Below are 27,191 nucleotides of genomic sequence, written 5' to 3'. Positions count from 1 at the left end.
CTGGTTATTCTGAGACAAATTAGAGAACTCATTATAAGGTATTTTAAAAGTTTTAAACTGGAAGAAGAGGCTATTAATAGATGCTCTTTGTTGTGGCAAGCTCTCCAACAGGATCTTAAATATATCATGACAGCAAATCAATTAATTAAAGAATTTCAATTTCATGATAAAATTTTGTTATCAAACTACTGGGAAGAGAAAATTTTACTGACAAATAGAAGTAATATGTTAAAAGCAATTGACTTGACCATCAAATCTACTTCTCTTCAAAAATTAATATATACCCAGTTGATGATTTGGAACAATGCATATTATACGCGCCTTACCCTGCATAAATTTAATCCCAAAAATTCACCAACTTGTCCATATTGTAAGAATCAACCAGCTGATCTTCTTCATATGTTCTGGAGTTGTAAATGTATTTTCAAAATTTGGAATTCCCTTAAGAGTCAACTTCAGAAGGTGGGTTACCAAAGTACAATGTTATCATGGAAGTTTATGATTCTGCATATTCCCCCGAAAGAGATCCCTAAATCACAAATTATTATATATATTAATATTTTTCTATTAATGAAGCTTTATATAGCTTCAAATTGGTTAGACCCATCTAAAACTTCATGGCAGAACTTTAGAGTTCTAGCAACAAAACATATATTGGCTCATAAATTACTATTAAACCCACAAAATAAAAATGTTAATAATCCAAAAATTTCGGAACAGATTTTTAATATTATACTAGCATAGTATTTTCAACTTGGAAATATTAATAATTATTTATGTGTGTGGAGAGAATTTAGTAATCAACTGTCTATTACTTGCATTTACTCTTACGCTTTTTTATATTTAAATGTATTACACGGAAGCATTCTTGTAAATATTGTATATAGAGTGTGGTTATTAGTGATATTAGTTAATGTTTGATTTGTGAATATATTTATTTTTGTTCTTACTTGTGTTTGAAAATAATATAACAATAAAGATTTATTATGGGAAAAAAAAGAAACAGGGTGGTATTTTCACAAAGTACTTAAGTGCAAAAGAAATAGATAATTTGCCAAACTCTGGAAGCCTAACAGTAATACCCTGCAGAAGGCTTTGTTTAACTACAAATGTTTGGGCTTAACTTCTGAGGATGCATGATTTTAAGCTATTTTTGGCATGAACCTCTTTTTCTTTCATTTCACTTTTGTCTCTTCTCCTCTTCAGTGTATGTATATATATATATATATATATATATATATATATACTTTTCTTTCACTTTATTCCTTCTAATTTCTTTTTTCTTTTGATTTCAGATATTATTGTTCAAAGATGAAAACTTAGGTGTTATTTACCTATCTACCTTCTCAATACCCTCACTTTTAAACAGCTTCATGGCTTCATGGCAGGTACTGTCCTCTTCTTAGTAATAAACGTTCAGTTCATGAATCATCCCACATCCTTTGTAGTTCCACCTTTAAACTAAACAGGTATTGCTTTTCCATTTCTCTTTTGAAGGATCATTCATCCTTTCATTTCATGAGTCATCACAAATGCTTTGTGGTTCCTGCATCTTCAAACTAAACAGGTGTTGCTTTTCCTTTTCTGATTGTGAAAGATCCTTTATCAAATTTGCCCTTGCTCCATGAAACAATCTCACTGACAAAGTTAACAGATTGCTCAATGTTTAAAAAAAGTTAAAATGATGTGTTTGTAAGTAATATAAATTCACATGGAAATGCTTCAAAATGGATAATTAACACAATTCAACACTCTTAAGTTATTCTAATGGTTGAGGTGTTTGCTAATGCCACACTTACTGTTTATGTCAATTTGAACACTTCATTGCACATTATTGGATGCATTAAAGTCTTCAGAATATGTATTTGTCATTATTGTATATTCTCACACTTCTTACCTTTGTTACATTTATTTGTTGATGGTTTCTTTGCACATTTTTGTTAATTTTCTATGTTTTCTTGTTTACTGGTAATAGCTGACAAGGAGTTTGTGCCAAACCATCAACCTGGCTAACAAACAAAAATAAATAAGCAAACAAATATATATCAGTGAAAAAAAAAAATTGCTTACCGGAGCCTGCCTTTCCAGACAGATGTTGAAATGCTTTTTCTGGCTGGGCTTCAGTCTACGCAATGGTATCCGAGTCTCTCCAATGAACTCATTATGACTGAGTTTATCTTCATCACAGACGGAGATCCTAGGAGTGAAAGGAGAAAAAACAGACTGCTCTAATGGATTTTCATAACAGTACTAGCCATGACTGGATTTAGTCATACCGGCAATATTTAGTTGTCAACTTATGAATTTTATTTTATTTGTATTTATTTGTATTTGTTTGTTTACTTGCTGTATAGTGCAGACTTAGATACTATGTGTTGTATTCAGTACAGATGGAAGGTAAGGGACTAACAGTAGTGGTTATCAAAGCCCTCTGTTTATCTACATAGTAGATTGTGGGCAAGGGGTAGTGTCCTGTTCCTTGCACTTCTGAAATGTTTATTGTTGGTGAAAGACGAGGAACTGACAACACTAGGGAATGAAGCCTTTTATTTATCTAAATGACATGCATGGTGTGGGGGCAGGGACAGAGATAGTTTTCTTACACTGTGAATGTTTACTGTTGGTGAAAGGTGAGGGGGGTGACATCAGTTGGTATTGAAGCCTTCTATTTATCTACAAGCATGTATAGTTTGGGGTAGAGACAAAGATAATTTTCCTACATTGTGAAATGTTTAATGCAGGTGAAAAGTTAGGGGGTTACAGTAGTGAGTAAAGAAGTCATCTCTTTATTTGCTTAGTAGAGTGTGTAGCAGCCAGGGGCAGTGCCAGCTTCCCATGTTCCCAAGTTTAGTGTCTGTTGTTTATCCACAAAAACTACATGTGTAGTGTACAGGAACGAATACAGGACAGGACTTCTCAATGTTATTATTCTCAGTGTTAAAGGTGAGGGGATGAGTACACTGGAAACTCTTCAATGGCAGACACAAAATAATATAGATACAGTATAATTGTTCTTACTTTGGGATGATTTAAATACTGCTGAACTGTGAGAGGCTGAGGGCATTGGGAACAGAGATTGTTTTACTGCCAGGTTCAGCTTGGTACAGTAACAGGCAGGAATGGTGCCAGCTTTCTCACACTGTGATGCATTTAGTGTTAGTGAAAGGTAAGGGAATGGCAACATTAGGGACTAAAACTTTCTGTTAATCCACAGGGACAGTGTGCTTAGTGGTGGTAAAAAGTAAGGGACTGACAGCACAGGGGAGTGACACATTTGTTAAGCCACAGAGGCAAGAACTGAGGGGAGTGAAGTAGTGCAGCTTTTCACACATGGAATGCCTTTTGTATCATTGGAAGATAAAGGACCAAGGGACAGAAATCATATGTTTATCTACAGGGACAGGCAGAATGTGAAGCAGGAACAGTACAAACTTTACCATATTGTGGTGCATTTGTGTTAACAAAAACGAGAGATTGGCATCACTGGGAAACTGAAGGCCTGTACTTACTGGGACAAGTACACTGTGAAATACACGTTTATACTTCTTCACCGATGCTTAAATGGTGGAACAATCTGGTTTCAAACCTTTTTCTACCGCATCTGCTTCTCCACTCGTGACCGTTCCACTTTCTATTTTCCCATTTGTTATCACTAGTGACTGTTCCACTTTCTATTTTCTCATTGGTTATCACTAGTGACTGTTCCACTTTCTATTTTCTCATTGGTTATCACTAGTGATTGTTCCACTTTCTATTTTCTCATTGGTTATCACTAGTGACTGTTCCACTTTCTATTTTCTCATTGGTTATGTTACATAGATGAATTCAGTCTTCAAGGGAATGTTTTCGTGGAGGACATCATCCATCAAGTGATCTTGTGCTGCTGGATGTTTCACACCACTGCATATGCCTCAAGAGGGGCAATGCAGGGGACTGACATTCAGTTAGTATCTGGTGTTGTTACTTTGTAGAAATTTTCTGTTAACAGAAGATATTCATTTCATGCTTTTTAAATCTAGCAATTCCAGTCTTCTTTTAGTTCTTTTTCTGGATGGAGATACACATTTTTCTTACCCAGCTTTTGCTACTGCTTGTCCATACTAAACTTACAAATTTATTGTGGCAGAGTCATGCTGCCAATCATAAATCATCTCATCAAAATGGCAATCAGTGAGAATGTTTAACTACAAAAAGAGTTAGTGTTTTTTAGGGGAATGTGCCACTTAACCAGAAAAGTGGAAGAGGGCTTTTCCCCATATGCTTGTCACTTAAATTAACTGTCTCCAGTATCTAAGTACCCCTGCTCCTCTACTCAGTATCATATAAAATGCTGAGGGGTCATTACTGCATAGTCTTCAGTGCTGTGAATGATACACCACCCTTTAAGCTTCTTCACCTAAATAGAACCAGTGGTAAAGCAAACACCTGCACTAAGGAGCTAAACCTATACTGCATTGTCAGCCAGACCAAATGATGAGACAGATGCCTAACAAAACGTATCATCCATTTCTGAAATAGACTGTCTTTACATATCAAGTGCAGTGCTTCCCTAGCAATCTTTAAAAGCAGTGTTTACACCTGACTTTTACATCTCCTTGGCGAAAGCAGTTACTATACTGTCTTTTACTAAATTACCCAACATTATCTCATTTCACTGAATTTTAAGCCATAGACATGATGTGGGTTTCCATTGACCTGTGACTTGTTTGTGATAAAAAGAATTTCTGTAACTTACAGTGCTGACTGTCAAAGTAGCGACAGTCATGTAGAAAGTAGTGTTGTAGTGTTTTTAAATGTGGGTATGTCTCAACATTTTTATGGGAAGTGTCTAAAGTGATATGGCGGATGTTTTGTGCATTGCCAGCAGTAGTGGAAGCGTGTAGAGTACTGTAAGGCAAGTAAAAGGTATATGCCCTTTTCCCCACTGTAGTACAATCCTGGAGTTAGTATATATAGTTAGGGAGGGTGTGGGGGGGCCTAACCCTCCCACTTAGTTTGGTAAGTCGTTTTTAAGTTCTGGAAAAAGGTAATTATTAGTGTTGTGAGTATGTTTGTCTATGGTTTAACGTATAGTCTTTTGAAATTTAGCATTGTAAGCTTTTGGTGAAATGAGATTCAGTCAAATGAGTTTTCAGTATTTTGAAAATTAGGTGATTTGGTCTCTGTGAAATGAAAGTCAGTCAAATGGGTTTTAGGTGATGTGAAGAGACCTATATATATATATATATATATATATATATACAGTATTGTGGGCAGCTTCTGGTTTAGTTGATAAAATTAAGTGGCATAGGTGGGAGTTTATATGTGAGCTGGAGTGTTTTAGGGTTAGGGTGAGGGTAATAAAGTGGATGGGTTTAGTGTGTTGATGTGTGCATGTCTGCATGTTTGTATGCATGGCAATTGTCTGAGCTGTCTTGTGCAGTGGTAGTGTTATTGAAGGTAAACTGCATGGTTAGTGACAGGGACAGCATTGGGGTTTGCATGTATTACTAAGGTAGAGCAGGGAAGATGGCAACAAACAGCAGCTTCTTATACTTCATTAGATTATCTGTCCCTTATAAGAGGGTGCACAATCTTCAAGCGACCAATAGTAATGTTCTTCAATTTTTTTTCTTTTTTTGCTGAAAACACAGGTGCACTTTGCTTTCACTTGACTGTCAAAAAAGCCATGTTCTGTGTATGCTTCTGATGTCTGACTGTGCAGAAAGTAAAACAGACATAACAGCCACTGTAAAGTATATTGATTTGTTATGGATAAAAAGTTAATGGAAAGTAAATCAGAAAGAGAAGCAGAAATAAATCCATTTAACTTCATTGTGCATTTTAGTTTTCAGAGACTTTGGATAGGCAGAGTGATTTTTTGCATTGTAAATTCTGAATTATGTAGACAGTTAGGAAACAGTATCCACTATCAAAAGATGTACAGCAGACAGAGCCAAAGCAGAGTGACTGTAGCAGCAGGAACTGCGGAAGGCAGACATTGAAGACACTTGTCCACAAAGCCTTGTAGAGCAGTTGCAATGGTCTGACGTTTTTGATAAACTCGAACCAAGTGTCAGTTAAAGAAGTGCCTGGAGAAAGAAGAGAAAAGTAAAACAGTACAATTCTCAACTAGTAGACTATCCATAAACCAAAGATTTCTTTTGATTGAGCGAACAGTCCCGAAACACAAACACAAACCCAAATGGGATGCAGTTGAACCAACAGCATTTTTATAACAACAAAGTGGGGTTATTAGCTTTGTTTGTTTGTGTCTTTCGGCTTTTCCCGGTTAGGGGTCGCCACAGCGGAACTCCGGTCCGCTAATGATTGGTAGTGGATTTTTACGTACCAGGTTACCAGCCCTGATGCACAACCTTCAACGAAGGCATGCCCCATTCACGTATGCCTCCACACAGAAGACGCTCTAGCTGAGAATCGAACGGGACAACGTCTTGCTATGAGGCGACACTTTGTGAAAGTCCTAAAAGTTTTTATTATTTAATAACAACAGTCCCTTGCACAGCTTTGTTTCTGGAACAGGAGTGCAAGTAAATCAAGGCTACAAATAACAAATGCCATTGATTTATCTTGCCAAGCCATACTACCGATAAATAAACGTCTTTTGATGGACAAAATGGCTGCAGAGCCATCTCTTCATTTGCACTATGCTGCCTTGTCTCCTGCTTGAATAATCAGTTCTTCAGGCAACAGGGATGACTGTGCCATTTAAAGGTGGGGAAGGAGATGAGAATGGGGAAACAACAGAGGAAGAGCACTGCACCTTCACAAAAAAGTGGAAATGTTTTATTTTTCAAGAAGACTCAAATTAATAGTAATTTATTGGGATGGAGTGGACTGGGGACGTAATTCAGCTACTGATACACAATCATGAAACTTCGTAACAATCATTGTACATCGGTAACCCATATAGTTATCAACCTCTTACTACAAAAAATATGGACAAAGCCAAAAATAATGGGGACAAAGCCTCAAAAATAGGGGCAAACTTTAAATACTGTTCTTATAAACTTAGAAAGTTTCTAGAATAAAAATAAAAAAATAGAATAAAAGGTCATGTGCTACCATGCATTTTCTGACAAAAAAATCAAATGACTGTGTCATTATTTAATGAATTCAAACCTCACTGATTGACCACAAAAATCCAGAAAATCAGAAATTTTATGAGAACAGACCAAAAATATGAGGGAAAAATCTGGACAGTCTGTGAAAATCTGTACTGTTGAGAGGTTGTTGTTGTTGTGTTTTTCGGATTTTCCCGGTTAGGGGTCGCCACAGTGGAACTCCGGTCCGCTAATGATTGGGAGTTGATTTTTATGTGCCGAGTTACCAGCCCTGACACACAACCTTCAACGAAAGTACGCCCATTCCCGCATGTTTCCACACAGAAGATGCTCTAGCTGAGAATCGAACCGGACAGCGTCTTACTATGAGACGACAACGCTACCGCAGCACCACCACCGCGGGTATGAGTACCATACAGAAAATTTTAATGATGGCACTCATTAATAATGGGTTTGGCAGCCTCCCATCTAGCACATGGCCCAGCTGCATATGGAACCATGTGCTAGATCCTTCTCTGGCAGAAACATTATTAAAAGCTGCACTGCTATACCATCTTCACTAGAATATTCTACAGTAGTTAGAAGCCCACCACCAGAAAACTGTACCTTTTAAAATGACTAGATGTTCTTTTGGTGTAAATAATAAAGTATGGCATTTAGCTCAACATTTAAAAAGATTAGTACTAGGCTAACTGCCCCTTTTGGGCCATTTTAATTCTAGTCAATTACCCTATGGGGAATCAAACTTTGCACGTTCTGTCTGTAAGATAAACACTAACCATTATGTCAACCTCCTGACAAATGTTGCACTCTTACTTAACATTTTCTAACTTGGCCTAGAATTTAAAAAAATGCCTTTGTCTCTTGCCTCTTCCAGTGTACTTGTGTATCATATGGCTTTTCACATTGCTGTAAAATACTTCTTGGAGAAGATTCTTCAGTGGAGGCCTCGAAGACATCCTGTATTTCCCACAAGAGACTTAAAACTTCATGACTGAAAACTATTTCTTCTTTTGAACATATTAGTTCATCCGACTTCAAACATTTTTCTTGAAAAACACTTCTCTTTGTAGAAGGTACCTTATTCAGGATTTCTGAACTGCATTGATGTATAAAGAACTCCACACAGTTTTCCACAAGGACAGGGTGTCTTTGAGAACAGACCCTTCTTTATGCTTAAGTCAGTTTCTGAAATTTCTTTGAAATAGTGAATTCAGCTTCTAGTCCTTTCATAAACAAAGTACAGAAGCAAAGTAATCGTGCATATTATGCATGTGCACAGGCAACAGGCAGGATTAACCCAGACAATTTAGCTGGTTGTATCATTTGTATCTGGAAATCAGGGTCATGCCTTCACTAAACAGAATATTTCTAAGCGGCTGCCTAATTTAGTTTATATTATGACAAATACAAGTCTATGAGTGATGACCTTACGGATTAGACCAGCACATCAGCGGTACCACTGCGTCCTCCTTCAGAAATGTATTTCTGAGACTGCAACTTGAATATCCATTCATATACTCTGAGAATTTTAGAAATGGATATCTAGTCTAGAGGCAGATCAGGATTTCCGTCTGCTGTCCCGTGGAACATATTGTACACATCCACCAGTTTCAGAAAGCTGGGGGTACACTGCTTTGCACTTGGTGCTTTCCAACTTTTATTATTAATTCTTACAACAATGATTGTTACAGTAAACATAGCACAGTTCTATGATTCGACTCAGCATAACAGTAGAATCGTTGCTACATAGCAATATCCCTGCTTCCTTTCCCTGCTTCCACATTTTATGAGTCTGGTGGTCATTGCATGTAGTTCTGCACCAGCACAAACTTGATGGGTTACTTCTGTGCTTGTTAGAGAGGTGATCCTATAGTGTGCCAGATATTTCTTTATTACCCTCCTTAATGTTTCACTTGAGAGTTCACAGCAGCTGCTCATACAGTCACATCAGTTAATCATTAAATTTTACTGTTTTTTTTTTTTTTAGCCTTTTCCTAGAATATTTTTGTATATTGTTTCTGTTCACCTCTTGCTTGGGGCTCAGAAAAATAACAGAAAAGGGCTCACAGTGCATTGTGTTTTATAGCACATCTACCTTCAATGACCACAGCTCACGACTGCATCCGCACAAACCTATGGTTGTCTGGCTACTTGAAGGGTAAGTCTTGGAGACTGATGTCTGTCTTCAGCTAATGACAGGCATGTTATTAGTTCCTGCAACATCCTGTTGTTCAAACGTCTACTTTTATGGTGAGTATATTCACACAGCTAAAGAAATTATAACAAATGGAAGTTAATCACTAACAGAGCAACCATATATAATAAAGCAGATTACTGTCCTCCCAAATATTACAGACTAGTTTATAACAGAACAGTTGCATCACAAAGAAAGCTTAGAATGTACCTCATTTCCTTGTGAATCTGTAAATCCATATACAATATAAAAAGTTCAGTAAGCCTTTTGGAATTCACAAATCAACTGCAGAGGGCTGACTTAAGTGATAATATTTACTGAAGATGCACTTCAAGCACAGTTTGAATTAATCAGGTCATATTGAAACTCAGCAACACAAATGTCAACCTTCATCTAATCAACTTCATTAAATCGATCACTACAAATACACACCCACACGTGCACAAGAGTACACATAAAACATCGTCGCCTGCAAGTGGCAGTCCCCACTGTACATCCCTTAACTTACATATACTAACACACTGGTCATACACCCTCTGGAAAAAGGGCACATCCAGGGTTGTACAGTCTCACAAAATATAGAGTGATTTTCCAATTGTCAACCTAATGAAGTCAACTGGAGGAAATGCCGATGTTTCTGGAAATGACGTAACAAATGAAACCATCTGAGTACAACATAATTATAACCAGATTTCAGTTAGATGGGGTGCAGGTCAAATGTCACTGCCATAGAAGCACAAGTCAATGACTTTAGGTTTACAACTGAGATTTAGGTTGGGATTAATATTAAGGTTTGTTATAGGGACATAGTTAAGCTTAAGGCTGGGGTTGTGTGGGCTGTTGTGTCCTCTCTGAAAGAATAGGGTGGGCATTACCACCTCCAAAAAATGCTGTGAATAATTATGTGTACGGACGAGTTTTGTGAATTTTAGATTGAACTGATATTCAGAGAATTGAGTTGTTTTTTAACTATGTGACTATATGAATTTCATTATTTTGTTTCTGGTGAAGTTGTCTTTAGCAAAATATTCCAGATTTATTTAGTTATACCCTTATGAGCTACAAGTGTACCACAAAGTAATTTGCAGGTAAATGCTTGACTTTTGTTGCTACACAAGGGAATACAGCCGGATTACTATGGACAGAAAGAAAGAAAGCTAATCCCTTAAACTAGAAAAGTGGATTACAGACCATTAGGAATTCATATTAACTGCCATCACCTTTCCCAGTTTTTATCCGTAACTATAACTTATCCTTTTCAGATTCTCTGGCTGCTCAGTTGAATTCAGAGGGAAGTATTTCACTGTCTAGCCCTTCAGCAAATTGTTACAGCAATTTTGTCCTAGATGAAAACATTCAGGGAGAAAGGAGCATTTTCTGATATGGTAGGGCAACTATCAATATCAGCCTGAGCAAAGACGTTGGACTTCCTGCTGCAGAAGGTCAGCAGATTCCAATTTCCATCAGCACATTTTTTCGTTAAATGGTAATATCCCTTTCATATTGGAGATGTGATGTAGGAGGTATTGTAAGTAAGATACAGCCTCGGTCAGTTTTATCAGTGGTGTGATACCAATCATGGAAAGAATAGAGCATTCAACATTTAAAACCCCAGCAAGATCCCTAAGGGTGGGGGATTATTGAAAGAAAACGCTAAGCGTGATACAGTCACAATTACGCTTTGCAGCTGCATGATGTTGCTATGAACAATCAAGGAAGAAACAACTTAAAGGGCAGAATGAATAATTTATTTTGTTAAACAAAAATGTGTAATGTCCTGTGAAACTCAAAGACTGTTAATTCAAATAATATTCAGCATTAGTTCCATACTTGATAAGTAGATAACCAGTGACACCATGATTGATTGTAATATTGCTTGAGATAGCAAATATCATTAAATAAATAATAAATAAATAGATGTTAATGATTTTATTGACCAGGTAAGCTGCATACAATCACCTGTAGAAAATATAAACAAATTAACTGACAGAGATTATTAATGCACTTTCAAACCAGCACTGCAGGTAATAGCAGAAATGATTGTTTCCAGAGATTATATATATTTCTGCAAAATAACGTATATGGTAATAGTACAATAGCTCCCTTAGGATCACTTAACACACTGACTGTGTAACTTTGTTATAATGTGAACTATTAAGGCATTAGAAGTGTGGGATAAACTGTGACCCTTAATTGCTGTTTAGCTATCTACCTCTTTATAAAGTTATATAACTTTGTTGTTTCTTCTAGCTACTGAGTTATTACAAAGTGTGCATTAAAGAAAATAAAACTAGCTTAATAAAGGAAATGCTGATGACTGAAAATAAGATTTAATAGTTCTCATACCAGAAACGGTAGCTGCTTGGTATTTTATAATTAAAATATAATTTTACTGGTCAAGTATTAGAAATCTAAAGTGGTTACTTTACCAAAAAGGAATAATTTATAAATGCACTTACTTTTTTCAGTACATTGCAACATTTATGCATTAAATAGTAATACAGGTTAGGTAGGGAATAACTAATGAAATGTGGTAATAAAGCAAGCAGAAATGAAAAGAAACTGGACTTTAAAGGTATCCTAAAGGTGTGTTGTAGAGTCTGCATCAAAGAAAGGAGGTTTTATGTGCAGAAGGTGAACATGAAATATCAGAGTAACTGATTGGTTTATAAGGAGAGATTCACCAAAGACAGTTTGACAGAGAGAGAGAGAGAGACAGAGAGAGAAAGAGATCAAACAGAGAAGTTGCTCAAGTTTTCATAACTTACCCCAACTATTACAGCATTGCATGAGGTGTAGCTCCTAAATTGGGGGAGGGGCTTTTCATAAAAAAAAAAAAAAAAAAAAAGCCTTAGTGAGTTGCCTCTACAGTCTGCCAGTATTGACTGAATGGGCTCCATGTAAGACTGCTGAAGTTAACCATATCAGATGCCCTTTATGTAGAGAGTGGACACAAATTCTAGAGTGCTGCAGCTGCTGTAAGAATCATGTTCTGATACGTGTAGCAGTGGACATAAGATGGGAGAGACTGACGCTGGTAACAGCAGTAGGAAAAGAACTAGAATGAGAAAGGGGAGGTCTTTCTGATGAGAAAATGAAAGTGCTATTATTATATATGCAACATGTATATACAGTTGTAGCACAGCACAGTTAAAGTCTGTATATGAGATGCATGTCATGTTCCTTCCGTAATTTAGGACTTATAAGCAGTTTATGCTGATCAATTGTAACCCGGTAGTGAGCTTCAGAAGACCTTTCATGAATGATTGCTCAATCCTGTAGAAGGAATATGACCAAAGGGGACAGCCTCAAGAATGCTGCTAGTATAGCTGCTGTAGAATAAATTATGAAGCTCACACAGTGAAGTCACAGGTTTAGAACCCAGCTATATGATCTTGGGCAGTTGAGCTGCCAACCCTTTCTCTTCTTATTTTGTAAATATTCAGAGACAGCTTTTCATGTATGTTCAAAATGAAGTAATAGTCATGGCTGAAAAGGGTCCCTGGATAGCCCACCTTCCTGGTAAAAAAATAAATAAATACATACATTTTTTGACAGCTAGGACAGTTTAATTGTAAACAGTGAAGTGAAATGCAATAAAGAAAAAAAAAAATGCCAACACTTTACATATTGGAAAGCCGGCAACTCCTATCTTAGTATTAAATCATTAGCAGAATATCCCCAGGCAGTCTGTTATAATGCTAATTAACACTAATAAGTGCAACTCTAATAGACTTTTTGGAACAAGACTAATTTGCAGTCACTTTGGGGACTTTAGGGTCAGTTTTAGAAATTAATTATGCAGTTCAGAGGTTTGGGAAGGAAACAAGTACTCATACAAATGCTGAACTCCTGTCTTTTGTAGTATAGCTGGTACGGTACGGCTATCCATTCTAATATACTGCCTATTATGCAGCCTGTTTTTTTTTCTTCATAACAGACTGAGGCCTTGTGTTTAGGAAATGTGCTGGACTGCTACTACATTTGGCATTGTGCACTCATAGCTGGCGCAGGTAGAGTGATGGCAACATTATCAGCACCCTCAGTTTGGTCTGTGTTGACTAATCTACAAGATCCTGGGGTCACTTTATAAGAGAGAGCTTTTGGTTTGACTGCATAGTTGTATTTAATTTTTATCTTATTTAAAATGGCAACCACTAGCTATTCCATTTAGATAATGATTAGATTCACAGTTGCCACTTTGGTGATCTGGCTTCAGGCGAAGATTAAAATATTCGGGCATTCAAATCATGATAGAAAGGACTGAGCAGCAGATGACAGCCCTTTCCCTTGGGGTGTGTGGGTGTGTGTGTGGGGGGTGGTGGTGGTGGTACTGTTTGATATATTAAAGACCCTTAATAAAATCTGGATGTGCTACCATGTGCTGGAAATTGGAATATTCTGGAAATGGATGGGCATTTGGCATTATTCCACAGTTCTCATGTAGTGATAATCATGATTCTTCTTATCATTGTCACTGCATGAGGAGCAAGACCCACGTTCCCCCTGTAAGCGCTGCCAGTTGTTGAGATCCTTTTGTGAGGAGACGTCTTTTTTATTATTAAGCTACTTCTTGTAGATGATTTATCATGAAGTTGTCATCTCATTCATAACTCTTCTCCCAGTAGTGACAGCACATAATTTTTATGCTGATAATAGTATTTTTCATAATATTATCAATGTGCAGTGTTCCATTAGGAATTTTGTAATTATAGGATAAGACAGTGGGTACTTAGTTCTAACAGCTCATTAATTATTTTGATTTTTTTTTCAGCTGACCCTGATTTGGATCGAACCTCTGCACCTGTTTAATTTCTCTTTGATTTCTGAGGAGATTGTGAACCTGAACTCACAAATGTAAGTAATTAATATATGGGTCAGAGGTGTAGAATATAAGTGTAATGTATATGTATAGAGTACTACTTTTTGAAAATGTGAGAGTACTATTTGGCAGTTGGTGCAGAGTTAAGACTGTGAGCTGTAGCTCCTTTGGTATGTGGTTTGATTCCTTTAGCATTCACTTGTCCACTGTGTGATCTTGAGCAAATTACTTAACCAGACAGTGCTTGGGAGCAAATGGGAATTTGTGTCAGGCTTCTCAATGGTCTCTTGATTGCAAGCCTAGTAAGTATCTATGAACCTATAAAGGGCAGCCCTGTGGAGCAGAAAAGAAAGCCCTTACTGCACCCCTAAATGACCCATGTTCAACTAGTGGCTCTAGAGCTGGAATAGCCACAGGGGGATGACGGAACCGAGTGTCCAGTGTCAGCTGACCCTTTCTCGGGAAGGGAGGCAGCCTTAAGGCATTCTGCAATATGCAGCATACTGGCCCAGTCAGCTCCATGCCACATGAATGGTGAACCACTCCACCAGGAAGATGCACATGTACCTCCTGAGGGCAGTGATCGTAGAACTGCCAAAGCTGTTACAAAGGAATAATAGATAATGCACACTCCCCAGCATGGAGTATGATGCTGCTCAAGCATCCTTGATTTCCTCAACAGCCCTAGACTATGGTCAGGCTGAGTCAGGGGAAGGCTAAAACAGTTCAGGTAGACCCATGGAATGAGCAGAGGAACTAGAGTAGATGATGGTCATTTGCAGGGGAGTTAAAAAAAAGATGACACTGTAAATGGTTGTCATGTGATCGCAGTATTCCAGGTCTTTCCAGTAAAGCTGCTGTTGTATAGAATGTATACATACCTTATGTTTCTGGCTCGTCATTATAGACCCATAGGCTCATAGGTGTGTACTAGACTAACAACCACAAGGGACATTTTAAGCCTAGCCATGCATCCTAAATCTCTGACAAGTTCCGGTACCCTTGATAAGTGTAAGCAGAAGCTTGGAAGATGAAACGTTTACAAACAGTGGCCTGGGAGATTAACTATTTACAAGCTCCCTGTGTCCATTAGAGGTGTAAGCAGAAGCTTGGAAGATGAAACGTTTACAAACAGTGGCCTGGGAGATGAACTATTTACAAGCTCCCTGTGTCCATTAGAGGCATAGGTGCCAAACCAAGAATGGATTTCCTGTTCTCCATCAAGTGTCCAGGTTACGCTTGAATTATGTTAGGGAGGAACTCTGCTTGACATGGATGAGTAGATTTTTCCAGGGAAGGGGTAGTCTTTGGGATACATACTTCTCTCTCCATCAGGGCCTATTTATATCACAGGCAAGGTTTAATTATTTAGAATGGACAATTCTGGTGCTGTTTGTATTGTGGATATGCAGGAGGTCCACCAGAGTGGGGTCTGAAAATGCCTTGTATGTTAGGCATAGCTCTCCCCTCAACAGCCTTTGGGAGACAGAATACAAGGATAGGGCTTTGAGGCAGTCTGCATACAACATGTTACTTATGCCCTGTATTCTTTTAGTGAGGAACCTCTGTGGATGTTCCAGTTGTTGGATGCACCTGGTTAAATACATACCAAAGGGGGCATTGTACGCAATTATAGTTCTGATGAATGCTGAATACAGTGGAACAATGACTTCCTTGGACCTAGATGCCATACCTTTGTTTATAAATCGTACAACATAGAATGATTTCTTCACTACTATAGATATGTGATGGTGTATATGTGTATTCACAAGTCCCTGACTACTGGGTTGACTCTTAGGGGTATGTTGTCAATATGATAGTTACCAGTGGTGGATGACTTCCTGAAGAATACTATTATACATTTCTTGGCATTTTGTTTTAGCCCATGGCTCTGACACAAGTTTTTTGTCAGTGTTAGCCCTTCCTGGTGAACATTAGTGTCAGTGTAAGATTCAGTGACTGCTTCCAATTTTCAATCATCTGCACATTTAGTCAGCCAGACGCCCTTGACATAGTCCTTGACTTAAGAGAAGTAAATGCCTCAAAGGAGCAGTCCCAGGAGTGATTCCTGGGGGGACTCCACTTGTGACTGGCCTCTTTGTAGAGGTGGACTCCAGTGTTTTACCTTCCTCGGTCCTGTCTGTGAGCCAGCTGACTTTCTACTGTGTGGCATATCGGTTTATACCTAACATCTTGAACTCGTCTCGAGTTGAACTCATGGCTCTGCAGCTGTGACAGTCCAGTTTAATACTAGAACCCCCCTTTTCCTCTCACCCTAAATCCTTATCTGTCACATCTTCATACCATGCTTCTTCCCTTCTCATAACTCTTACTATTAAATCTACCTGCTCCTTATTCTTGCTTTATTTAATGAGAGCTGCTAAAATGTAACAAATAATATCTGTTGAAGCTATTATTTTAACTTGATGATGCTATTATATAATTTTATGTCATATGTTAACTAATGCTGATTGTTATTAATGTACTGTACTGTGTGAATAGAAAATTGTAAACTATTATTGTGCATGAATTCAAATCAAAAACTTCTACTGTGGCTGTATACGTTATTTGTGGAGCTTTTCTCCCCATGCCTCCACAGAAAAAGGACCTATGTCCAGTCGGACTTTCCCAGTAAATAAAAAAAAATAAAATAAAATAAAAGGGATCCAAAAACTTATAGGTGCAATACAAATGCATAAAGTTTTCAAAACAGGACATAAGTAAGGAGAGTTCTGCTTTGTTAGAAGAGGTTTTAATGCAAGGTAAAAACCTTACTTTTAACCCAGATACTGAAACAGACTGTAGAGACCTAAGGCTACACTGAAAACGCCAAAATTACAAGCTGCTGTGTGTAAATTTGTATTCACTCTTTAATTATTTATTTATTATTTATTTATCTTTGTTGACCAGAAAAGTCTGACTGGCCAGAGCCCATTTTCAGCAGAGGCCCGGGGAGAATTTAACTCAACAATAAATTATATTCTATTTTTAACTCAACTGTGGACTACCTGCCATTTTCCATTTTATTATTTTGAAGCACGTATTTTACAATTTGATATTTATTAATGAACTAGGTGTTTCACATAATCCAGGAAGTGAACAGCATCCTCCACACCGTGAAGTTTCTTCCTGGTTTGTTTTTGACCCACTACAGGTTGCATACTGGGTTTTCTGAGACTTCAAGGGATACCATAGATTTTTTTTTTTGGGCAGAATATTTTGCTTACATGTGAGTCCAAGAGCAGATAGTGGGTTACATAGCTTGTGAGAGAGAAGCTTATGCTTAAGAGAATTCACAGTATACAAACACACAGCAGCACACACACTCAAAAAACATACAGTATTCCTGATTCTAGAAAAAACAGCATGAATGGTAATGTGTGTTACATTTGATGAACAGACCTGTATCTGAAGAGCTTGTTAGGAAGTTTGTGTATGCATACCTCAAAACCTCTTAGCATAAAAAATCTGGGCAAAGGCAAAACTAATGTGGGGACAAAAGGCAAAAAATAGGGACAGATTTTAAATATAGCTCTTACAAATTTAGAAAGTTACTAGAATAATATGGTTTGCATTGGCATGCATTTTCTGAAGGATATAAAGTCTGAAACTCAAATGTTTGGCATTATTTAGTGACTTTAATCCAGAATGATTTTCCAGAAAACTATAAATATTATGAGGAACAAACCAAAAATATGAAGCAAAAAATGTGGACATTTTGTTAAAATATGAAGAAGATGATTTTTATGTAACTCAGGTTGAGTCATCATTGATAGTAGATGTGGCTTGTGAAGCTACATCCTCCCACTCAAGTGGCTCCTTCCCAGAGGACATTATATTTAATTAGGTCCTTAATTCATAGGATCATAGGATGATACTAGACTATTGGCCCAGAGGCCCATATAAGCCTAGCCAAGAATTTTGCCCATATTCCTACAAAGTCAGCACCTGTTTTCCCTGTCCAGCAAGGACACAGGTGAGATGCCAGGGGTGTATTTTCTGTTTCCCATCCAGTCATCCAGGTTCCTCTTAAAGAGGGCTAAAGAGGTACTATGCTTGACATGGAGAGGGAGTCTGTTCCGTAGATGGGGGAGTCTTTGAGACAGAAATCTATCCCACCAATAACATAATGTCACAGACCAAGTTGAGACCTTGCAAGTGGGTTGCGCAAGTAGAGTTTGACTTATGGATATGCAGCAACTCCATCAAGTCTGGGTCTGAGATGGCCTTGTATGCCAGACACAAGTCACCTCTGAGCAGTCTGTACGAGATTGAGTAGAGGGACAGGGCTTTTAGCCTATCAGTATAGGACAGGTGTTTGTGACCCTGGATTTTTGTGGTCAGGAACCTCTGTGGTCTTTCCATCTGCTGCATGTGCTTGGCAAGGTACATGCTGAAAGGGGTATTGTACTCAATAATGGGTCTGATAAGGGAGGAGTACAGGGATGTTATGACCTCTTTGTTTCTGGATGAAATACCCTTACTTAAGAGGTGGGCCATGTAAAAAGCCTTCTGTACAATGGAGACAATATGGTAGTCAAAAGTCAGGTTACTATCAACCTGAGTGCCCAAGTCCCTCACAAATGATTGTGTGCTTAGTACATTGTTATTAATGTAATAATTAGTGTTGACACTATTTTCCCCAAAAGGGATAATGATGCATTTTTTGGCATTCAGTTTGAGGCCGTGCTTGTGGCACCAATCAATGATTTTGGTAAGGCCATCTTGGAGGATGTTCACCTCATTAGGGGAATTTAAGGAAGCACCCAGCTTGTAGTCATCTGCAGACTTGGTCAGCCACAGACCACTGGTTTTGGCTTGTACCTCAGAAAAGTATATCCCAAACAGTAGAGGCCCCAAGACCGATCCTTGGGGTACACCTCTCATTACGGGTCTACTACTAGAGGTGATGTCCCCTATTTTGACTGAGTGGGTTCTATCAGTGAGTCAGTTAGCTACCCATTTGGTAACATATAGGTTGATGCCTAGCTGGGAGAGTTTATCTGTTATGCCTGAGTGGGGAATAGTATTGAAGGCTTTAGCTAGGTCAAGGTAGGCGGTGTGCACCATCTTCCCCTCGTCCATGGCTTTGATGACTGTTTCGAAGAAGTCGACCAAGTTTAACAGGCATGATTTCCCTTTGACAAAACCAAACTGTGTGTGGTCAAGTGTTTGGAGGTTATGAATGTCCTTGTTTATAAGGTCCATGATAATGCATTCATTGGCCTTGCAGATCAGACTAGTTAGGCTGATGGGCCTATAATTGCCTGGGTCAGTGAATGCTCCACCTTTATGTAGGGGGATCACAGTGGCTGCCCCCATATGGCTGAGATGAAGCCAGTGCTCCAGCATTGGTTGAATAGGGTGCCTAATGGAGCTGACAGCTCATGCCTGAGTTCATGCAAGCTACAGCCAGAAATGCTGTCAGGTCCCATGGAGATTGTATTTTTTGCCTTTGAGAGGGTATTAAACATCTGCTCACCGGTGATGAGGGGAGGGGAGCAGGTGCTGGGGATGTCCTGGTTTACTGATGGGGGACAGGGGGGTGAAGTTTTCACTAACCTGTCTGCCAGTAGGTTGGCTATATCTACGGTATTTGTGTATGTGGTGTTCTTGACCACCAGTTCAGAGCATATTTGGGTGCTACCTTTCAGACTGTGAATGTATGTGAAGAAGGCCTTGTGATTGTCCTTAGTGGATATGGCCAATTTGGACTCAAAGTTAGCCTTAGAGGATTTCACCAGTGACCTTATTTGCTTGTTCAGACAAAGGAGAGATTGCTTCCAACTTGACGCCTGCTTCTTCTTGGTCTTGGGCAGCAATTTCTTTCTTTTACTATAGAGTTTGTTTATTGCTGCTGTCCACCAGACAGGTTTACTCCTCCTTGAGGAAGATGATTTGGTTCTGTCAGGTATTGCTGAGTCCATACAGCTATGTAGGTGCTCATATAGTTTTTTGGCGTAGGCTTGGAAATTAGTGCTAGTTCCTACTGAAGGGATGATGGCTGAGAAGCTGCTTATATCTGCTCTCAGGAGATTATAGTCAACTTTGGAAAAGTTTTTTTGTTTGACACCGACAAGGGAGGGGGGCAGGGGAGATGGTGATTTTGAAGGTGATTGCTTTATGGTCAGATCTTACTAAGGAGGATGACACTGTAAGGGTGCTACAGTGGCTACTCATGTTGGTTAGTACCAGGATATTTTCACCTGTGTTAGGGGTATCGACCAGCTGATCCAATGCATTGGCATTGACAATGTGAAGGAATCTCTGGGTGTTCATGTTTGGGCTAGAATAGGTCTTCCAGTCTATGGTTGGGTAGTTAAAGTTATCCAGGATCAGGGTAGAGGGTCGAATCTTGATGGATTCGAGTAAGTCCAGATAGGTGGAGTGGGCATCCTGAGTCATGGTTGGGGGTATGTAGCTAGCTATAATTTAAATAGGTGTTTTGTCAACAGTTAACTGCACTTGGAGTGTCTCCTGTGCATCATACCACTTGATCAGCCTGGAGATGTGTATGTTTTTGAAACTCCACCTCCTTTGTCTTTGTAGCCCTCCATTTGGGGTCTGAAAGTATGGTAGAATGAGTAACTTGGTATATATAATTATAAGGCAGAGTTCTTTAGTTGGATGCTAATAGTTATTCTTTAAAAAAATATGACATAAAAATGGTGAGAATGCCCCTCTGAAAGGGGAGTGTATCTCTTATGTTTCAGCATTTTTAGTGAAGTCATGAGGCCAAGCAATCTGTACTCAGACTCACTGAGTCCAACACTGAAGACAGCAGCCATGCTTTACAAGGTTCCTGAGGGAGTCAACAGCCAAGCTTTACAAGGCTCCTGAGGGACAGAAGACAGGCTTTATAAGGCTCCTGAGGGACAGCAGCCAGGCTTTACAAGGCTCCTGAGGGGCATATATGGAAGATTCATCCACTGCTTATCTGTTCACTTCCTCTCAGCCCAGAATGTCTACACACCTGAAAACTTTCTCTTCTGATAGGGAGTCAAAGTTGCTGGCCAGGTGTGGAAATAGAATACATGCATGTGGTACTCTAGCCTTAAGAGATATGGGCTCTTAGCAGAGCTCAATATTTTGGGAAGACAAAAATTATAAAAAGAAAAAATAATAAAACTTATTGACACAGCAGATTACACTGGGGCCATATATTAAAAACTATGTATATGATGTTGTGGATATCAGTTCTATGTTATCCCGGTCAGGGGATGGTATGAGAAGGCATGTGTGGTTGAGGAATGAAACATACCCTGAAGGCATTAAGTATCATTTATTTGATGCCCTGGCAGCCAGATAGTTTTTTGGTCAGCCAGATGATTACACTGTAGTTTACCTTGCAAGGAGGCAAAACTAGGTATTCAGTTATAAAGGACGTTACCATGCTACAATACTTCAATGTTTGAGGTACTATGAATAATTTTATTTATTATTTATTTTATTTATTTTAATTTACATTTGTTGACCAGGCTAGTCTAACTGGATACATATCCATTTTTAGTAGAGGCCCGGGGAGAAAAGCTCCAAGCATCAGCAGTGACAAAGAATACAATATATAGTAATAGTCAAATGAATTACAGTACATTGTTTACATTGAGGGTCAGATAAACTTGTACAGAGTCCTTTAGTAGGTTTAAGCTAAGATCAAATACAGAGAGCAAACATTTGAGAGAGAGCAATCAAAAAAAAATTTTTAAATTGGAATTTTTTTTTTTATTTTTATTTTTTTTTTATTTTTTTATTTTTATTTATTTATTTTCAGTACTATGAAGGAAATCATTATTACAGGTAGGCGACATAGAACAGTGGAGTAGAGTAGTGTAGAGAAAGCAAGAAGGGGGAATGAGATATCAATCAGGGTTAGAGCAGGGACAAAGCCAGTGAGTTTTAAGATATTCTTTAAGATGCTTTTTATAAAGAAGAGTGGAAGCAAGGGTGGAAGGTTCATACTGGGTATAAAATACCCTTTTACAGGAAGAATACATTTGTCCAGCAATCTCATGATCACAACCAATATAAAAGGAAACAATGCCCACTCACTTTTGGCTCAGGTGGTAAAAGAAAATGCCAGTGGATTTATTCAAGAGACTGCATGCTTTGTCTTTTCCCCTTCCCCTCCCCCTTTTCACATCTCCTTTTCACATTATCGCTTGGAAGTAGCTTCAAGTGCAATCTGTCCTTTAGGCAAGAAAGAAAGACACAGACAAGTAATGTTACACAATATGATGTCTATATAAACAACAAGTCCATTACATTTGACATTTTATTTATTTATTTTTTGTTTCAGGACTTGAGTAATGGACTGATATAAATGGGGACATTGTATGTACCATTGTGCCCACCACACACACTCAAAGATCAAAAATGTTACAAAAAAGCAGAAAGTGGACACATTAGGTAACAATGGAACTGCTATGAGTAGGTCCGTCCTCCATAACAGTTGAGATAATATTGGCAGACATTGGGACAACACAGCATCTGAAACTTTCTCAGGCTGCTAAGCCCCTCCCTTTATCCCACAGTGCACTGCAGATGATTTTCTTATCCATATATCTTCTACAGAATTCAGTCATCAGTGAAATGGCCCCATATTACTACTTTTGGTTTTCAGTAAAATTTGATATTAATCTGTGAGTGCAGTCAAATAATTTACTTCTGTCAACTCATTACTGTCTCCACTCCAGCTCTAATTACAGATTTCATTTTCTTTCTTTCCTCTTTTTGTAGCAACTTTCACCTCTTCTGTAGTTTCAGTTTACTGTATTTAAGTTCCAGTCCATTTTTGTTTTCAAGTTTCTTTGCTCTGTTAAACTTTAAGAAAAATATAGAAACATTTTTTTACTGAATTTTATTCTTCTTAAGGTTGTAATCCCTTTCAGCCATCATGGACTGAACATTCTGTAAGTATAAGAACAGAAATAAAATCCCAGGTAACACATCTGAAGGCTTCTTCATCAGTATTGGAACCAGTTTAGTCACCCTTGTCTATATTCTCCTGAACCTTCTACATGCAAATGCAAACTTTGAAAATTGGCAACCCCAGGCAATCCAATTTCAGTCAGCATTTCAGGCACTGGAAGGGTTCGGGTGGAAGGTGGGAGTGAATGGCAGATGGTGGCTTACCCATTTTAGGGGTGGGTGAAGGTGGCTAGCCTTGTACTAGAGAAGTGGGGGGGAATGTTAAGGGGGAATGTTAAGATGTATCTACAGGAGGCATAGAGAATATGCATCACAAAGCAAGGGGGCAGATCCTCAAGAAAGGCAAAGGGCCCTGCTTAGGGAATCTCTTTTCATGGTTACTACAGGGATGGTGTTGGGGTGGGGAGGAGTGAGACCCTCATGAGAATGATGTTCTGCTGTTGCCTGACTCTTGCCTCTGACAAGACATAAATAGGTTGATAAGCTCTTGCTCCTTTCAGGGAATGAATGGGCAATAGGACTCTTGCCCCAGTAGTGGATTGAATAGATTAGTTCTGTCTTTAGAGGGAGGAATGAATGGACTAGTGGGTGGAACAAATGGGTCGATAGACTACTAGAGAGGGTGAGAGTAAAAAACAAGAAGAGAACCAGTCAAACCTAAGCCCTCTTTTTCAGGTCCACAACCTAAAAAGAGAATGGAAGTTGTTCCCAAGGTCATTCTAAAAGTAGTGAGGACTATGTGTTCCCCTAAACCAAGTAAGTCTCAGAATGTAACCTCCCAACCTCATAGAGAATTTTTTTCATCAAATTCTGTCCTAACCCAATATTGCTTAGGCATTCTCCTTTGTCAGTGCCACATTTAATTATGACAATTTTGTCCTCAACATGATTTGGACTCAGAAAAAGATCTCTCGGTCCCAGTCTTACCTGTCTTAATGGTGGATAGGCACCATTTCTCTATAATTGCTCCTTTCCATAGGTCTTTCAAGTTATCCTCACCTGTACCCATGATCTCAGCACCGGTTCCAAGAATCATGACATTGACTAGTAAAATTTAATTTTCAGATAATTTAATGGTGCCATCTATGTAACTGATTTTGATAACTCAATAACTGAGGGGCCAGACTGTGAAACATTTTTGATTATCATTGTAGTGTGAGATCAAAAATGTGTGATTTGTTTCCTTTTATTTAAAGATGAAAATTGAGGTATCTTGGAGTTTCACTTTTCTCTATATTGATGTAAAAGGTAGTGTGGTGAAGTGCAGGTAGGGTGAATGCTTTAATATAGAAACAAGAAGACTCTGAAGCATAGCTCTCAACTTATTTTCTGAAGAATTCTGTATAAAACCAAAACTAATGAGGTGTGGGGGAGGGACAAACACAAAATCAGGAACAATTTTTAAACATTATTTTAATTCACATTAACGGGGCTATATTAGAACACCTAAGTCTTAAAACTTTGAATGTTCTAATATCGACCGCTATTCAGTGAATGCTTAAAATGTCGAACATGCAGAACAGCAAACTTTTCCCAAGGAAGAAATTTGCTGTTCTGAAACACATAAACAGAACACAAGCACACCAACAAAACAGCAATCCACACGCATACACTTAAAATCCTACATCCAACCCTACACTAAACTGTACATACACTACTATCTATCCACTTACCTTAACCCAAACCCTAACCTTAAGGTCCGTCACTATCGCACACTCACCTGACCCGCGCCCTAACCCTAACTCACCTACCCCGCCCTAACCCTCACGTCCACACAATCGCACACTTACCTGAACCAACCCATAACTTTCCACCACAGTGCTGAAAATAGCGAAGTGACAGAAACGGCCAACCAAATTCTTTCCCTAGGAAAAAATTTGGTGTTCTGCAGCTTTGCTATTTTCAGCATTCGCAGAAGAGGGGTCGATATTAGAACATTCGAAGTTTCAAGACTTTGATGTTCTAATATAGACCCACATAAACAGTCACTAGAACTATGTGATTTGCATCAACATGTATTTTTTTTTAACAAGAAAAATTATGAAACTCAAACTATAACAGCTTAAACCCCAGGCAGTGAAAACACTGAAGTGAAACCAAAAAATAACACCACATGAAAGAACTGGAGGCCCAATAGTTTTATTTAGCACTTTTGTCTGAAATTTAAATGAGACTTTCTCAGAATAAAATATACTTACCACATAGCTCATTTAAATAGTTAAAAATCACATGACTGTCAATGACAGTATAAGTGATTAAGTCATCTGACATTCTCCAAAGAAACATTTAATGGTATTGTTCAGACTAGGAAACCTGTCTGAATGTAACATTATTTGCCATTTTGTTTCTCGCATTTAAATTTACTGTAATTCCATGGTTAATGATCTATAACAAAAAGCTAACTTTTTTCTTTAAACCTGAACAAATCTGGCTATGTCTGCAAAGTGCATTATTTAAATCCCTGTTTTTATTGCACAATAATTTTTCTAATCCTAGCTGATAATTTTCTAGTGGTCATCCTCACATAATAACAGTTGCAGTCAATACAGAAGGCTAAATAAATAATACCAATATAATTGCATGTATAATGTGCTCTACAATATATTAATGTCTTATTATTTAGGACTCTCATAAATATATCCATACCAGTTACACTCACCGCAGGCCTCATTGCCTTTTTCCTTATCATCAACAGCAGGTGAATTTTAATAGTTTCACTTTGTAATAAAGACATCAAATTTACACCCTTTCTATAGGTGAAACATGGTTTATCAGTTATTATAGTTTCCACTTCTAAATTTCCTTTTAAAATATTCCAGTTTTTAGAAACAATGTCCTTAATACCCCAACTATCTAATGTCCTATCCAAATTTAAAGAGGTAGCAGATTGATTGTTATTATTTCTACCTTTATTCTCTAAAATATTGTCAAGTCCCCCAAAGAATCATTAACATTTAAGCCTTGGTATAATATAGATGGAGATTTTGTTTCTCTTTTGTGATAAAAAAAAAATCTGCCTATAGCCTCTGTCCTTAAACATATTTGTAGTAAACTTCATCTCCAATAAAAGTAAATGATCATCAGAAGTGAAACAAGAAGCTGTTATCATTTGTGCTTTAGGGATGTTACATTTCATAAACGGGATGATTGCTCTTAAATACAAATAATTCACAAAGGTACTTTTCTGATGAATACAACCAGTAAAACACTGTTTTTTCTAAGTCCATCATTAAAAAACAGCTAAAAGTAATATCTAACCCTATACTGCCAATTATAAATTCCAAAAGACTAGTACTTTGATTACGTTCATGAATAAACATGTTACACTCAACTTCTATTCCTCCACATATAAAGACTAAGTCATCCACAAACCGTTTATAAAACCTTACCTTAGAAAACAACCTAATATTTCTGAGAACAGTATAACTCCACCAACCCAAAACAATGTTGGAAAAAGGGGTGCTGTCTGGGCCCCATCACAACTCCCTTTATCTGCCTGTGCTACCTATAATTGAATAGAAAGTAATTATCTAATAATAATTTAATTAAGATACAACTAGTATTAATCTAAGTAGTACCGGGTTCTGAGTATTTACATAAAACATTCTTAAACATTCCATCCCATTAGAAATGTGAATACTGGCAAATAAAGATTTAATATTCAAAGCAAACATGGAAGATTCACGTCCACTAAAGTTTTAAATCCACAGTTTTTCCACAAAACTCTCAAGTAACTGTCTAAACTTTGTACTAAGGGATTTAACACACAATCTAAAAAGATAGAAATTCCTCTTTGGCAGATAGAGAAGGCACTTAGGGTATGAATTCAGGGGCTTTATGAACTTTAGGAATTCCAAAAAGAACTATTTTAGGAAATTCAGAATGTACACAATGAAAACCGCCTTTTACCATAAGATGGCATAGAAAAACCCCAATATATTTGTATGCATTCTATATTTGAAAACATTGTACAGTTTTAAACTCTTGATCATTCAATAACAGTTTTTCCATTTTGGAAACATAGTCACCCTGCTGCATTACTGACAATCATATGATTTTTAATTCATTAAGTACAGCTTTTTCATTAGTAGTTAAATTAAAAAAAAAAAAACTTAAAAGTCCCAAAAAGTTTGCTAAAATGTGTTTGATATTCCTTTCACATTCATCATAAAACTGTTGA

The 27,191-nt window shown here is 37.8% G+C and overlaps 1 protein-coding gene across 2 annotated transcripts in view; it reads right to left on the bottom strand.

Moving 5' to 3' along the window:
• DOC2A (double C2 domain alpha) overlaps positions 1 to 27,191 on the bottom strand; it is a 1,042,537-nt gene that overhangs the window by 124,086 nt on the left and 891,260 nt on the right. For both annotated transcript variants that reach the window (XM_044087933.1, XM_044087934.1), the window contains one exon: positions 2,071 to 2,197. In XM_044087933.1, coding sequence (XP_043943868.1) covers positions 2,071 to 2,197 — 127 coding nt within the window. The remainder of the gene's footprint in view (positions 1 to 2,070; positions 2,198 to 27,191) is intronic.

This window comes from Protopterus annectens, chromosome 11.part0 (genome assembly GCF_019279795.1).
Source record: "Protopterus annectens isolate FY-2018-M chromosome 11.part0, PAN1.0, whole genome shotgun sequence".
Taxonomy (NCBI): Eukaryota; Metazoa; Chordata; order Ceratodontiformes; family Protopteridae; genus Protopterus; species Protopterus annectens.
The sequence above is the reverse complement of the archived record's forward strand: the minus strand, read 5'-3'. Positions and strand labels throughout refer to the sequence as shown.